Here is a 12,961-nt window from a genome sequence, read left to right as displayed (position 1 = left end):
ACAGACATAAATACTCCTGTTTCATCAGCTGTCCGGGTGGCTGGTCTCAGACGATCCCACAGGTGAAGAAGCTGGATGTGGAGGGCCTGGGATGGCACGGTTACACGTGGTCTGCGGTTGAGGGATTGCCAAATTCTCTAAAAGGCAGCTTATGGTATAGAAATTAACATTCAATTCTCTGGCAACAGCTCTGTTGGACATCCCTGCTGTCATCATGCCAATTGCACACTCCCTCAAAACTTGAGACATCTGTGGCCTTGTATTGTGTGACAGAATTGTGTGGCCTTTTATTGTCCCAAACACAAGGTGCACCTGTGTAATGATCATGCTGTTTAATCAGCTTCTTGATATGCCACACCTGTCAGGTGGATGGATTATCTTGGCAAAGGAGAAATGCTCATTAACAGGGATGTAAAAAATGTGTGCCCAAAATTTGAGAGAAATAAGCTTTTTCTGGGATCTTTTATTTCAGCTCATGAAATGCCTCAGAGACTGATTCCTCTTTAGGTTTTTCCTAGCCACTGTGCTTCTACAGCTGCATTGCTTGACCCTGCTGGTCATCTATGAACGTTTGAACATCTTGGCCATGTACTGTTGTAATCTCCATTCGGCACAGCCAGAAGAGGACTGGCCAACCCCTCAGAGCCTGGTTTCTTCCTAGGTTTCTGCCTTTCTAGGGAGTTTTTCCAAGCCACCGTGCTTCTACATTTACATTGCTTGCTGTTTGGGGTTTTAGGCTGGGTTTCTGTATAGCACTTTGTAACATCGGCTGACGTAAAAAGGGCTTTATAAATWCATTTGATTGATTGATTGATTGGTGGTTTTAGGCTGGGTTTCTGTATAAACACTTTGTGACGACTGCAGATGTAAAAAGGGCATTATAAATACATTTGATTGATTAACGACGCATACAACTACATGCAATAAGCATGTCTGAAGGTCAAGACAAAGAAAGCAGAGTTGAAAGAGGAGCAATACATCACAATGTTTTGATAGTCTTCTGCCACCTAGTGGATAATAGCTATACATACAGCTTCACTTGGAAGTGGTTTGGTATCCTCTCTCTTACAGCGCTGATAAAACATAGTGGTGAGAGCCCTGTACAGCCTCTGATTATCAGACACATTTGACCCATTGGAGGACTAATCATTGATGTCAAGATTACATTTTAGAATGAAAACACCAAAAAGGCTATCTATTAAAAGATTGTTTTATTCACAATAGAAGTGTAACAAATATAGTTTATGAAAATTTTTGCTGCTCATTAACATAATTTCATCCATACGTTCATAAGATTTATATAAATGTAGAATGGAATATTTACATTTTAATAAGAAAGAAACAAAAACCAACATAACAATTTCCCACAAAATGAAAATAACATATTAACCCAAATAAACTATGTGCAATGGAATGATTATCAGCAATATTGTACAGTTTACATTTCTGAGGTTGTTTCACGAAACCATTAACAAGAGATTCACAAATAAAAGGCATTGTAATGCGAGAGATCGTCAACACAATATTCAACCACAAAGTCAATTGGAAATGAACAGCACGTCTTCTAGTCTGCATAATGAAAGAAAGAGGAAAATAAATGCGTCATGTTTTCATTTTACAGCGACTTTTATGTTTTTCAGTATTCCTACGAGTCATCCCTTCTGCTCCCGAAAGCTGCAACAGTCAGGAGACACTTAGAGACAATTTATGCTTGATCTGACAACGTGGTCTGAGGCGCCGTATGGATGGTGTGACGCAATTGCGGAGCCTCTGGAGGCACTCAGAGGCCAAATTGAACTCCGTACCGCATCGCTGTGAGCCTCTCAAATTGTGTAACAATGCGGAAGGCTCTGTATAGCTCCGCATTGACATGATTGGTTGACGGTAGGTGAAGGCGGGAGGTTCTGTATAAACACAAACTCACTTCCTTGACAACAGCTCTGCACTGCTCTGCAAAGCTCACAAAGTATGAATGCCCTGACTTCTGCAGAGGCTGTATCACTGTAAATGCTGCACGGCCAATGCAGAAGCCGAATTGACTACGCAGCGCCTTTTAGGCTCTCAGAGACGGTGAATGCAGCAGTGTCATATCTACAGTGTATAGTGAGTGATACTCTCTTCCCTTGAGCCTGAATGGCTGCCATAATTAACTAGGTGGAGGGGGATCTCAACGTATATGGACATCACAGTTTCCCTCATTAATATTGCTTCCTCCAGTAAGGTGAACAGGGATTACTTTGACTTTGCCTTTATAAAGAACAGTAGAGAAAGCAGAGATTGCCCTGCTGGCGTTTCTGGAAGTCTGGAGGAGTGTAGCTCCAGCAGGTGGCTGATATCAGTGAGGCTTCTTAAACCTCTGGTCTATTTTCTAGGGTCAGAATATTACTTCAAAAAATATGAAGGCCTCTTGATCATACCCCATCTATTTCCCAATAAGATGTATGCAGAGCCATTTTAGGAACATCAGCGCCCCCTGTCTGTAAAAGTACACTGCAGAAGAACAGAACCTTTTGACTAAGGTTTCATACAAACACACTCTTCTCTCGAACTCTCATTATGATGAGACAACGGAGGGAGGTCAGATTGATCCTGCGGTCAACTGAACGCCCATGTCTGAGTGTCCATAAACTTCCATGGTCATGAGTGTGTGTAGTGTGAATGTCTATGTATGATATGTGACCCTTTCAATCTATTTGTCCTCTTTTCTCTACACAGTATTCAGCATGTTTACATGTTCATATGTGAGTGGATTTCATCCAGTGTAGTGAACAGAGAACCTTCTCATTGCATGTCAACACACCTAAACAACTCCTCTTGTGCCTCCTCTTATTCTCCTGAACTGACTAACAGATTCTTCTGATGGGTACCACGACACATTCCTTCAGCATTTTGTGCTTTCCAGAAGAAAGGAATCAACAAACAAATCAACAAATTAAGAACAACAAAGGCAAAATAATCTTAAACATCACATTTGATGGTACATTCATTCATACGATGCATTCGTTCCATATGATTCACTACCAAGTTCTTGGTCTGACTCTGCCCTGGTCTCCAACTCCCAAATAATCCACAACAGTGCCCTCGCTCTCCACAGTGCCACCTAGGGGCCTGATCCCAAACCTTCCTTCCAATGTACTACGGAATAAATTAGCAGCATAGCAACTATTTTACATCACATGGAAATCATTGTCTTTACCACCTCTAATAAAGAAAAAACTAAAACACACATCAACTTTGTCAATTTAAGAACAAAGGAACATGTTGGGGGTTGGGAAATAAAGTGAGCTCTGACAAACTGACTAGGCTGAATGAATTGATGACATGTTGATAGAAGGGATGAACTCTACTTTCCCCACACGTTTCATATTTCAGGAAGAAGGGACCAAGCTAAACGGTAAATGTGTCCACTTCATTAACTGAGAGGTTGTCCTCAGTGCAGGTCTTTTCCCCTGTGACTTCATCCCCTTTATAAACCTACCTGCTACACTCAAATGACTGGAGGACTGAACTGTTGTAGTACTGGTTGTCCAAAACTAGATGGCAGTGTGGTAAAGGTGATAAAACCTTCAGCCAATGCCACCTGGACTGTCTGCTAACTACCAGACTACCTGTATAAATAAAAGTTGCAATTTGCCTGAACTGCTTATTCGATAGACTATTTCAGACTGAAAGGCACTATTTTGACTGGATTTCAGCTATAGAGCAGGTGATAATCAAGCTCTGGGTCTTTAACAGAAATCCACCTAAATGGTCCATTGTTTAAGTGCGACTAAAATCATATTTACCATAAGAACCACCCAAATCCGATAATATGTTGATTGACATAAAATCTGTTTTCAGTCACACCCACAATCACATACCCGAAATACATGGACAGAAAGAAAATGATAAAGCTGTATTCAAATCAGTATGGCTTTTTTTGAGTGATGGTGAATCTTACAGGGTAGTGGTGTCCTGTTCTCCTCACAGAGGAGGGTAAATCCTACAGCCTCTACAGCACTGGGAGGGGAGGGCAGCATGCAGACTGATTGTTATCTCTACACGATGACAAGACAAGCACTCATGGACGAGGTGGTTCTGAGTGGTGGTTCCCAGTCCCCAGTAGAGGGCAGTCTGGGTCAGGAGAGGCAGGCAGCCCGGTCCGGTTCCATCTGGTCTGATCATGGACTCAAAAACAGGAGCGAGTCCAGTCTACCAGGGGAGTGGCCTGCCTGGGTGAGCTCCACCCACAGTGGGGGAGGAGTAAAATAGACAGCTCCGCCCACTGCTCAGAGAGGGAGGGGTTAGATGAGTTCCGAGATGGGTGGGGTCAGGTCAGGGGGTGGTCCACTCTACTCCAGCTGGTTGGGCTTGTCTGTGTCTGTCATCTCCTTCTTGATGACAGGGAGGGGGTGGGCCTCTGTGTTGAACACCCAGTGCTCAAAGGGAAGATGGTCGTCATCAGAGAACAGCAGGAACAGATATCTGAGGGAAGAAAAGCGAGACTCAATTTAGTTCAAACACTAATTTCTGATCAACACGAGGCCTTACGAGAACCCAGATATTTACATCAACAACCTCCACTCCTAGTTGATGTCCATGAGTGCATCAGTCTGAGAGAACATCCACTAGATGTCTGAGAGTGTCAGAGAAACCAGTGGAACGGTCTCACTGAAACAAATCCCAAAACCAACTCAGGGAACAAACCGTTCAGCAACTCTCCCATGCCAATATTTTCCCTGCCAAGCTTGGGGTGAGCCAAGCCAACAATGTAGAATGATAAATAAATTAAAATGACAAGACTCGAAACAATTTATGTTTCCTGCCGCCTGCCAAAAGCTATTGCGCTCGGCGTGAAGTCGCAAATCAAAAAAGTTGAGCCCAGCAGCAGCGGTTGGATTGCAGGTGGGCCTATACCCTAAAAGTCCTTAATCAGGTGCAGATGTGACACTCGTTAAAATTTACAGACTATAAAACGGACAGGGGTTGGATGACGCCACGCCCTGCATAGCCACGGTAACCTTGCGGGCGCCACTCCATTTCCAGAGTGAGAGGGAGAAGCAGAGTAGTCTGAGCGATTAGTGCTTTTTTTTTGTTATAGATCTGTTGGGTTTCGGTTCCATTATTAAAAATCATGTGGGTTGAATGCTGTAACACAGAATAAAACAGCTAATAAAAATCCCATGATGGTGATGACAGCCCATTACTGCTTATCACATCATTTATTCACTTTAATAAAATATTTCAGATGTTGTGTATATTACATTTGTTTTATTTGGTGACTATGTTTTTATTCCAAGTCATCATCTCATCTCTACAGAGCTGCTGCCTGTGCTGTCCGACAAAAGTCACTATTTTAGTAGTTATTCAAAGTAAATAAGGCATACTTTTATGACTGCTGAATACCAACTATCAATCACTTAGGTCATGTATGTTCAGGTAGAGATACCGCGAAGCAACAGCTGCTCTCCATATCACCTCATGATTGCGCATTCTTGTGCCTCTTCCGTAGATGCGCAATGGTTTATGGCCATTACAGTTAATTACCACGTTTTATGCGCTAAACTATGTAGAATACAGGCCAATATTGAATTAGTTTAGCGCATAAACTATGTAGAAACTACAACTCCCTACTACAACGCACAGTTCAGGCTGGATCTGATTTATCTCTAGAGAAACTGTGCAATGTGCGTATTGAGCTCAGAGAAAAAAACGAACTAACTTGAATTCAAATAATTAACTGACATCAGTCAATTAGTTGTTTAAAAAAATAAATAATAATAATTGAGTACTTCAGTCACTAATGACACACTGCTTTGTCAACAGTCAAATTCCCCTCGCACCAGAACCCAAGTGATTCTCAGAACTCAAAGCCTCATTTCACTACACTAGGAATGTGGAGTAAGACACAAATAACTCATTAAGTCATAGCAGCACAGCATCGTTCTTTATTGTATTTTTATTTTGTTGTTGTTGTATTTTACCCCCTTTTTCTCCCCAATTACAATCTTGTCTCATCGCTGCAACTCCCCAACAGGCTCGGTGAGGTGAAGGGCTAGTCATGCATCCTCCGAAACATGACCTGCAAAACCGCGCTTCTTAACACCCGCCCGCTTAACCCGGAAGCCAGCCGCACCAATGTGTCGGAGGAAACACCGTTCAACTGACGACCGGATGTCAGCCTGCAGGCGCCCGGCCCACCACAAGGAGTCGCTAGTGTGACGAGCCAAGTAACGCAAACAGCCAGACATACAGCTTTACATTGAGTCATTACTGCTAATTTGACCTTACGCAAAGGCAGAAGAACCCTGGCCAGGAGGCTGAGAGCGAGAGATGGAGAGAGGGAGAAGAGAGATGGAGAGAAGGAGGAGAGAGATGGAGAGAGGGAGGAGAGAAAGGGGATTCAGGAAGAAAGAAGGGAGAAAGGGAGAGCCAGAGCCTAAAAGATGGATTTTGCAAGCATTAGTAAACYAGTCATTTGGGGAGGCCTGGCATTTGGAGAGACCCTATTCGCAAAATTGCAGCACTTTCCAACACCATTAAATGAAATGCTAGAGAAGTTTAACAGCTCTATTAGGTGGCGGGACTCACACAGCATTTCATATAAGCATCAGTCAAAGAGGCAGATTAGCCCAGGTGTTTGGGGGTTTGGGCAAAAAAAGGAAAAATAACACCAAAATCTAAGTGCCACAGAGTTATTTACTGCTGTTGCTGCTGTGGTTGTTAACTGTTACAGCAAGACGTCCTCACTTACCTCTCTTGGATCCTTTCTCTCCCAACCTTGAACCTGTATATTTTTCCTGTCTCCCCCAGGTCTCTACCTCTTTCCAGCTCTCTCGCTCTCCATCTTCCTACCTCTCTTTCCATTTCCTTCTCTCCCTCTCTCATGCGTGCAGCTTGGTGTTATCTGTCAGTCATTCTGACGTGGCTGTCCTTACAGCCCCTAGCCCCCAGAGCAGAGCAGTGTGGGGACACAGAGCAGGGACAAAGAACCTGTGACCTCTTTATAAGTTCACACCAGAGTGCTTTGACAAGGCTCCCACAAAAGGGGAGCAAAACAACACCACTGATACGCCATAGAAACCATAGAGGGAGGGGGGTTAAATCTCTCTCAGACCAGGATTAGACTGGACAATAGACAGAGAGACCCATCTATACGCCGGTAAGAGATACGTTACAATGAGCCTATCTCACTGGACCCACATTATATGGTCCGTCTAACCCCCCAGGCATTGCGCTATTATCAATAGTGAACAAGGAGAGAGAGAGATTTTCAGTTTCAGAGAGCGAGAGAGGGTATAAGGGCTCGGTAAAAGCAGTCTGCCTCCTCTTATCTGTCTCTGTGTGTGACTGCTGCTATCTCGGAGAAGACTGCTGAGGTCCCTGTAGTACACTGCACACTGTGCTAGCAGAAGCCTGCCTGTCTGAGCTGGCCGTGACAAGACAATACACACAGGACGTCAGTTGTTTTTCCTCAGAGGCCAGCAGGCACAGCACAGACAGAGGTGAAGTGAGTGCTCATTGGGGGAAAGACATTCTACTTCTGATCTGTTTTGAAGTGTTCAAACAAACTGAATGTCAGGAAGCTGTCAGAGAACACAGAGACGTGTCTTGTTTTTTAGGGTGTGATGAAATACTAGAGCAGGTTTTTGATGTCATGGTGTCATGAAACAAAATGTAGGTGTGACTCTACCAGGAAAACATTGCCTGAATATAGACAATGCTCTTCTATATGGCCTTCTATATGGCCTAATCTRGGTTAACCCAGAACTAAAGTCTCACGTAAATAGTCAGCTGCTCGATCAAGTTTTGGATCCATACGTGTTAAAGGGCAACTCCACCACTTTTTCAACCAAATTTGAATTATCTCCAGCACAATACTAGTGTCAACATATGTGAAAACGGCGCACTTCTAAGTTTTGTTGAAAAATATATCAAGTTAAAACATCAAAAGTTAGAAATGCCTTCTGGATCAAGTGAACTCTCAGGTGCCTTAATAACAAACTTGTATGTCATTTGTAAATACGAATAAAATTGTTCAATTACGAGCCTAGTTGGTTTAGCCACAGACAAAGACCGGGACCTTCCCGCTAGCCATGATTGGCTGAGATAATGGGTGGGCTGGACATGCCTAGAAATGAGTTTGGATTGGTCTGCCATGTAGCAKACTTCTGTCTATAACATGAGCTACTCAATATGTGTAGGTAATCTTTTTTTAACAATATCACGAAGAACTGCAAAAGTGTTGCTAATGCTCTACACTTTCTGGAGGACCGAGTTTTGAAATGAGTGGAATGCCCGGTTGAAGCAGAGTTTGATAGCTAAGGAGATGGAGAAAATTCTAGCGTTTGATTGCAAATATGCCGAGGGAGTCAAAAAGAGAACACACAGAAGGCTGTTGTATAAAACAGCTGTCTCCGGATTACATCTTCAAACTAAGGGAAACCATGGCACCCGTGACAGAGGGAGAAGCGTTCATCCATGTAAGAGTCTAGCTAGCTACATTTCACATATTATACGTTTCAAATTTTGTCAGAAAGTTGTTTTCATTGCAAGTTAAAGCGTACTGTTAGCTAGTTAGTTGCGTGTTCGATCTGTGTAGTAATATTATTCGTATCTCAGAGCCATTAGCATTTCTAGTTATAGTCCAATATTATCTAACTAGCTAACATTGAACCTAGTTGGTTAGCTTTAGCTACAGATTCATGCAGGGTAGTAACGTTATGAGTTGGGATTATGGTTCATTGTTTAACTAACTACATGTCTAAACAAAATACTCCACTATGCAAGCAATCATTTCACTGTACTGTTTACACCTTCTGTATCCTGTGCATGTGACAAATAAACGTGGATTGTATTTGATATAGTGTGTTTTTACCAGAGACGGTAATGTGAAGGACAACATGACCTGCACCAAAGTCAAATTAGGATATAACGTTAGGCCAATGAGACAGTGTACAAGTTGTAAAATTCTCCAGTAGAATGTCCTGCTTTTATTTTGTCACACTCACAACCGTAAGCTATATTCTGTAATTAGCTTGCCATTAACTTGTAAATATGGATCTTGTTGTGAGTTTATTTTCCTGTAATAATGAATGCAAAGTAGCTCAAGTTAAGATGTCAGCTATGTGATATGGTCTTCATTTGCTAGCCAGCTAACTTAACATTAGCTAGCCAGCTAACTTAACATTAACATTAGCTAGCCAGCTAACTTAACATTAGCTAGCCAGCTAACTTAACATTAGCTAGCTAGCTAACAAGCTAGAAACAAACCAAAACATTGTTTAGAAAGTTGCTTTTAGTCGCCTGTTTTTCTAGATAAACAGATACTAAATAAATGTTTAAACAGACAGGTTTATTGGTGTTAAAATAAACCAGTTGTGCTATTTTGGACCACCAGGCTGCTGACGTCATGCAGCCTGTCATTTTGTGTTAATACTTTTTCATAACGACAAAGATAAGTTTGATGTCAGACGACAATAAAATGTTCATGATGTCACTGCGACAACTGTCTACAGACATGCAGATTGACGTAAACCAGCCTTTAGTCTTAATCTTTGGTTGTTAAGTACACTATCGTATTCACTCTGTTTAGCACATGGCCTCACATGTGAATCCTTAAAGAGATGGGTGGGACTAAGGCTTAAGAGGGTGTGAACGATGCTGAATGGGTGTAGACAAAGAAGAGCTCTCCAGTAGGTGTACCAAAACATTCAAGGGCCATTTTCTCAAAAGTGAGGTTACAAGTTTATCAACATTCAAAGCAGAATTACTTTCCCATTGATCCTCAACTGTTGTGTATGATATACAATTTTCTAGCTCTATCAACAACAAAAAATAAAAATATCTACTTTTATCCAATGTAAAAAACACAATTAAAAATGTTAATATATAACACCGAATCGACCCGGTCGGTCACACATGTAGACACTGGTTTGGTGCTGGAGATGATGAAAAGTGGAAATATTGCCCATTAGGAGAAGAGATGAAGAGATGCTAAAATGAGGAGCGGAACTGGAACGAGGAGTTCTAACCTCTTAGAATGTACCCTCCCTTCCGAAATTCAAAAGATGCGAACACCTGCGAAATCATGATTTGTCCAAATACCCAGTGACGAAAAACCCAAACACCTGAACAACTGCTTCTCTTTATCCCCCGCATCCCATTTTGTCCCAACAGATTCTACGGTACCAGTTATGTTTAGGTAGATCTGTCCAGGAGAGAATAATGGCCTTATAGGGAGGACAATTACTTCTAAACGTATGTGTCCATTATATTGTCAAACAAATCCAATACTATAGTTATTCAAGGAACGGTTCTGGGGGGAGGACGTATGATGACAAGGATGCCAAAAAAACAGATCGATTTTCTGACAAGATCGATTTTTATTCCTCTCTAATGGCAAGGCCAAAATGTCAATGCTATGTCTCCAGATGGCTCTTAGCAGAGTAAGTTCAATGTGTGTGTGTGTGTGTGTGTGTGTGTGTGTGTGTATTAGCGTCTTACTTGAGTGTCTCTGCCAGGTAGAAGCTCTGCTGGACGTCGTCATGGTTGGGGCTGGAGGCGTAGACGTCTCTCACTCCACTGTAGCCTCCCTCCACACGACAGTGCTTCTCCAGAGCCTGAGACACAGAAAGAAAGAGAGAGAGAACAGAAAATAGAGAGGGAGAAGAGGGAGAGAACGGAGGGTGAAAAAGTGTTGAGTTGACTCTGTTTCTTATGGCAGGGTGTTGTAGAGGTATGCACGGTGGTGCTAGCTTGTTGTTGAACCAGCATATTTCCCTTCAGTGTGGCTGCTCTGCCTGCAGGTGGGGGGGAAGAGGAGAGGAGGCTGCATTAGGCAATATGAATATGAGAAAATGGGGCTGAGGAGGATGGACCTGGGGCTGCAGTGTTTACACATCCACTCTGAATGAGGGTTGAGGGCAGGAGGAGGAGTTATCTGCAGGCAGGCAGGCTCCAGATCATATTTATGGCTAACACAAGGCCCATCAGAGGTAATCTCATGTCATTAGTGGATACAACAGCATGGCTCTGGGATCTGAGCAATCAGCATTCAACATTACCACTGTTCTGATCTGTTGCCGAATAGCAATGAGAGAGAGAGAGGAGAGAGAGAGAGTGTGTGGGGAGGAAGGAAGAGTCTCAGAGGTCTTAAAGACTACTGTACTCAGAACTAGCGGTGCGTAGACCTGAATGAGTCTACACATCACAATGAACAGGGGTCTGTTGGCGTACAGAGCCCTTTCCACTTTTTGGGCTCCCGAGTGGCGCAGCGGTCTTAGGCACTGCACCTCAGCGCTAGAGGCGTCACTACAGACCCTGGTTTGATTCCAGGCTGTATCACAACCGGCCGTGATTGGGAGTCCCATAGGGCGGCGCACAATTGGCCCAGCGTCATCCGGGTTAGGGTAGGCCCTCATTGTAAATAAGAATTTGTTCTTAACTGACTTGCCTAGTTAAATAAAGGTCCAATTAAAAATTTTAAATTCACTGTCAAAGATCTAAGAGGTAGAGTCTCTTCTCAGTGGAGGCTAGTAAGGGACAGGATGAAAARAAACATGACAGATAGGACTGTGGTGGGATAATTCTGAAGGATGATGGGTAGTATAGTTCTCACCTGCACAGCCTCCCAGCCCCACTCTCTGTACTTGGGGTCGTGGGTGAACCTCCACATGTACATGTAGGTCTCGATGACCTCAGGCCTCAGGATGAAGTACTTCTCGTTCTGCCGTGTGGCGATGGCCTCCACGCCGCCGTCAAACCTGAACCCCTCTGGGCCCAACTTCAGGGCTGGAAGAGGGGGAAGCAAGGAAGAAGACAACATCATGAAAAACTCCAACCAGGTCTAGGAGAAGGTGATGAACAAAACAAAAATATATCAAAAATAACTAAAGATTTTAACCTGGCTGGCACTACGCTCTACTTACCCAGCAGCCCCTCTGGCCTCAGAGAGAAAACAGGCTCAACGCTCATTAATCTTTCATTTCACACTGGCTTGCTCTGAAGAGGAGTGTGTAGGGTGTGTGTGTGTGTGTGTGTGTGAGAGAGAAAGAGTGAGTGGTGTGTGTGTGTGCTGTGGTTGAGTCCTACACCTCCTTTTGTGTGGGCTTCAGAACTAACACCACCTCACCTGGGAGGAAGAGTTTCTTAGCCTACCCCTGCTGTAGAGGGAGACAGGGACACTGGTGTGCCCCAGATGAGGGGGTCAGTCAGACTCACTGGTGCGGGCGTAGGATTCGTGGCATGTGCGGGCGATCTCTGCGGCCTGCTCCATCTGGTGACCCGTCTTGTCCTCGGGAGCTCCGTCGGCCCCCAGGGCGATCATGCCCCCGGCAAAGCACGTCAGGTGACCCATCTTGTGCTCCAGCAGGCCGCCCTTCCACTCGGCGATGTACGTCAGTCCACCGCTGGACTTCCTCATCAGACTGGTCTCAATGGCCTGGAGGACAATGACAAGAACGGCATACAGGTGAGCCATCTATCCAACCCCAGTCCCAGACCGGGGCCATTCCCACTACAAATGGAGTGGAACATGAATAAATACCACCCAAACAGCATTGTTAACCTTGATAAAACGGATGTTGTTTGAAATCCAGGGGTCCCAGCTGGTGGCCAGTATTATGTATTTGCTATGGGCGGCGTGGACACAGAACGCTGCTCCTATTTGTCCCTGGCTTTTACTGTAGACAGGAGGGCCACTTTATCCCGAGACATTCTGGAATGGCGGGCTGTGTTTCATCCACGGCAAGACACGACACCAGGAGGATCACAAATGATTCAAAACGACGGCCTGTGTCTCCTGCTAGCCACACATCAGATGTCCAATACAGTAAGATCACATCTGACAGACAARACACGGTTATTACACGGCCATTACCGATGAGAGAGTAAAAATCCTGCCTTTTAACATAGGGAATAAATATGTGCAGCGAGTCGACGGCAGCTTCAAACGCTATACTATCTCAGGTGCATTCTCTGA

General features: G+C 43.9%; 1 protein-coding gene across 1 annotated transcript in view; it reads right to left on the bottom strand.

The window, feature by feature from the left end:
* Positions 1-1,192: 1,192 nt before the first annotated feature.
* Positions 1,193-12,961, bottom strand: part of man1a1 (mannosidase, alpha, class 1A, member 1) — a 172,471-nt gene continuing 160,702 nt past the window's right edge. Inside the window, exons 9-12 of the mRNA XM_023999506.2 lie at positions 12,202-12,421; positions 11,600-11,772; positions 10,486-10,601; positions 1,193-4,464 (exon numbers count right to left, since the gene is read on the bottom strand). Coding sequence (XP_023855274.1) covers positions 4,332-4,464; positions 10,486-10,601; positions 11,600-11,772; positions 12,202-12,421 — 642 coding nt within the window. The 3' untranslated portion in view covers positions 1,193-4,331. The remainder of the gene's footprint in view (positions 4,465-10,485; positions 10,602-11,599; positions 11,773-12,201; positions 12,422-12,961) is intronic.

Source organism: Salvelinus sp. IW2-2015, linkage group LG14, assembly GCF_002910315.2.
Source record: "Salvelinus sp. IW2-2015 linkage group LG14, ASM291031v2, whole genome shotgun sequence".
In the NCBI taxonomy this organism is placed as follows: domain Eukaryota; kingdom Metazoa; phylum Chordata; class Actinopteri; order Salmoniformes; family Salmonidae; genus Salvelinus; species Salvelinus sp. IW2-2015.
This window is presented reverse-complemented; position numbering and strand designations above follow the sequence as displayed.